We start from the raw sequence: 2692 nt of genomic DNA on the forward strand, positions 1-2692 counted from the left end.
TTGTTACGCATTACAGGCGGATTCTTTACCAGCTGAACCACAAGGGAAGCCCAAGAATTCTGGAATGGGTAGCCTAACCCTTCTCCAGTGGATCTTCCTGACCCAGGAATTAAACCGCGGTCTCCTGCGTTCCAGGCATATTCTTCATGTAGTAAGAATTTAAGAGTGAAATCCTACTCAGAGCAGTATTAAGACAGAGAAGTCAAAGTGAAAGCATTAGTCACTCAGTCATGTCCAGTCGTTGCAATCTTACGGACTGTAGGCCACCAGGCTCCTCTGTCCGTGGTATTCTCCAGGCAAGAATACTGGAGTGGTTAGCCATTCCCTTCTCCAGAGGATCTTCTGACCCAGGGGTTGAATTTGCATCTCCTGCATTGCAGGCAGATTCTTTACCACTGTGTCACCAGGGAAGCCCCAAGTTTTGCAGTAGCCAGTCTTTAAGAACCAGTCATTTTATTGTTTGTACCTTTGATTAGAAAAGGAGAAAATTCTTTTGTAAGTTTGTATCTTTGTTTTGCTTTTTCCCTCAGGAGAAATCCCTCCCTGGTGTGGTGATGGCGCTTGTATGTAATGTATTCGACATGCTTTACCAGCTGGCCAATCTAGAGGAGCCAAGGTAAATAGAAATGTTTGTGAAGCTTGCAAGAGAGCAAGCTATTAAAGTTAGGGAACCAAATACATGTTCTCTTAATATGTATATCACTCCACATCCCCTACTAAATTTGACTGTTTTTTATTTGAAACTGTGGCTCTTAAGAAAAAAATTTCACATTTGAAAAATTTCAGGATAACTCTACGAGTACGAAAGCTTCTGCTCTTGATACCTACTGATCCAGCCATTCAGGAAGCCCTTGATCAACTTGATTCTTTAGGAAGAAAGGTATGAGTATCTTGGATAGTTATTTAACAGGCATGGAAATTTTATATCATGATTCAGTAAAAATGCAGCATAGCATCACGTAAAGGTCATGTGATCCCATCTTTCCCATAACAGATTTTTTTCTTTAGAAAAATACCTTTGCTCTAAATGGAAATCTGAACTTCATCATGACTTTTAAATTATCTGTAGTCAATAATGACATCAAATTTTAGAACTGGAAGAACCTTTAATGTCATCTGCTTCTACCTCCTTCATGTTTTATATGAGGAAAACTAAACCCAGAGTAATGAAGTGTCTCATCTAGGGTCAGACTCTAGTGCTCATTCAACTGTGATGTTTTCCTTCTGTCATGATGCCTCTCTGAATGTGGTTGTTGCGTATGTTTGAGTTGTTTGCATAAATGGGTTATCACTTAATTTTTTCACAGTTGGTATTTAGTTCCTTTTGTTTAATTTTTACAATCTTGTTCCTTAAGAGTTTATACTAAAAATGTTTTATTTATAATATTGTTTAATTGTATTTTCAGAATAAATTCATTTAGAACAAAGTTGTTAAAACTAAGCTATAAATTTTGTATTTCAGTGATTATTATTTAGATCAGGTCAGAACCTTATCACATATACCTTATTTATTAATTTGAGGGAGAAGAGAACTAATGTAATTGTAAACTATATTACTAGAACTGCTGCTGCTGCCGCTAAGTCGCATCAGTCATGTCCGACTCTGTGCGACCCCATAGACGGCAGCCCAACAGGCTCCTCTGTCCCTGGGATTCTCCAGACAAGAACACTGGAGTGGGTTGCCATTTCCTTCTCCCCACCCAAAATTCTCAAAAACTACTACTCTGCAATCTTATAATTTAATTATCAGAGTTCAGTAGTACAAAGTTTAAAAACCTGGAAATAAATTAGGATGGCCTCGCCAGTGTTGCTTAGAATACAATCCCAGAGGCATTCCTGTAGAATGGAATGCTGTTGACCACTGACGGTCTGTGTGATGGAGTTCAGTGCTTCGTTAATAATTGAAGAGTGATGTGGCCTTGAGGTTAATTTTTTTAGAAAATGTCGATGATTTGAGTATATTAAAGTGGAAAAGAATACTAGAATATATAGTGATAATGTTTCTCCTTCATTTGTGTCCTTTTTCATTATTTTAAACTTAGAAAACATTACTGTCTGAAACAAGTTCTCAGTCTTCAAAGTCTCCATCCCTGTCTTCTAAGCAGCAGCATCAGCCAAGCGCCAGTTCAATTTTAGAAAGTCTATTTCGATCTTTCGCTCCAGGAATGTCCACCTTCAGAGTGCTCTACAACTTAGAAGTAAGAAACCTCATTTTTTTTAATTTAATTTTAACAGATTCATTTTGGTCTGAAGATTCATGCTTACAGATGTCAGAAATAAGTAAATAGACTATAAATTGAAGTGTTTTATTGTTTTGGACTTTGAAAATGCTCTTTTTTTCCCCCAACTTATACCTATGTACATTGTTATACTTGTAAAATAGCATGTAAATAAATAATTAGCTAGTGGAGGTGATGGAATTCCAGTTGAGCTATTCCAAATCCTGAAAGATGATGCTGTGAAAGTGCTGCACTCAATATGCCAGCAAATTTGGAAAACTCAGCAGCGGCCACAGGACTGGAAAAGGTCAGTTTTCATTCCAGTCCCAAAGAAAGGCAATGCCAAAGAATGCTCAAACTACCATACAATTGCACTCATCTCACATGCTAGTAAAGTAATGCTCAAAATTCTCCAAGCCAGGCTTCAGCGATACGTGATCCGTGAACTTCCAGATGTTCAAGCTGGTTTTAGA

The 2692-nt window shown here is 37.7% G+C and overlaps 1 protein-coding gene across 1 annotated transcript in view; it reads left to right on the forward strand.

Annotated features, from left to right (window-relative positions):
* Positions 1-2692, forward strand: part of USP24 (ubiquitin specific peptidase 24) — a gene marked incomplete at its 5' end in the record, with an annotated part of 155372 nt that overhangs the window by 79796 nt on the left and 72884 nt on the right. The window contains 3 exon segments of the mRNA XM_010847192.1: positions 531-616; positions 787-880; positions 2043-2198. Of these exon segments, the coding sequence (XP_010845494.1) occupies positions 531-616; positions 787-880; positions 2043-2198 (336 nt within the window).

This window comes from Bison bison, unplaced genomic scaffold (assembly GCF_000754665.1).
Source record: "Bison bison bison isolate TAMUID 2011002044 unplaced genomic scaffold, Bison_UMD1.0 scf7180017864244, whole genome shotgun sequence".
Lineage (NCBI taxonomy): Eukaryota > Metazoa > Chordata > Mammalia > Artiodactyla > Bovidae > Bison > Bison bison.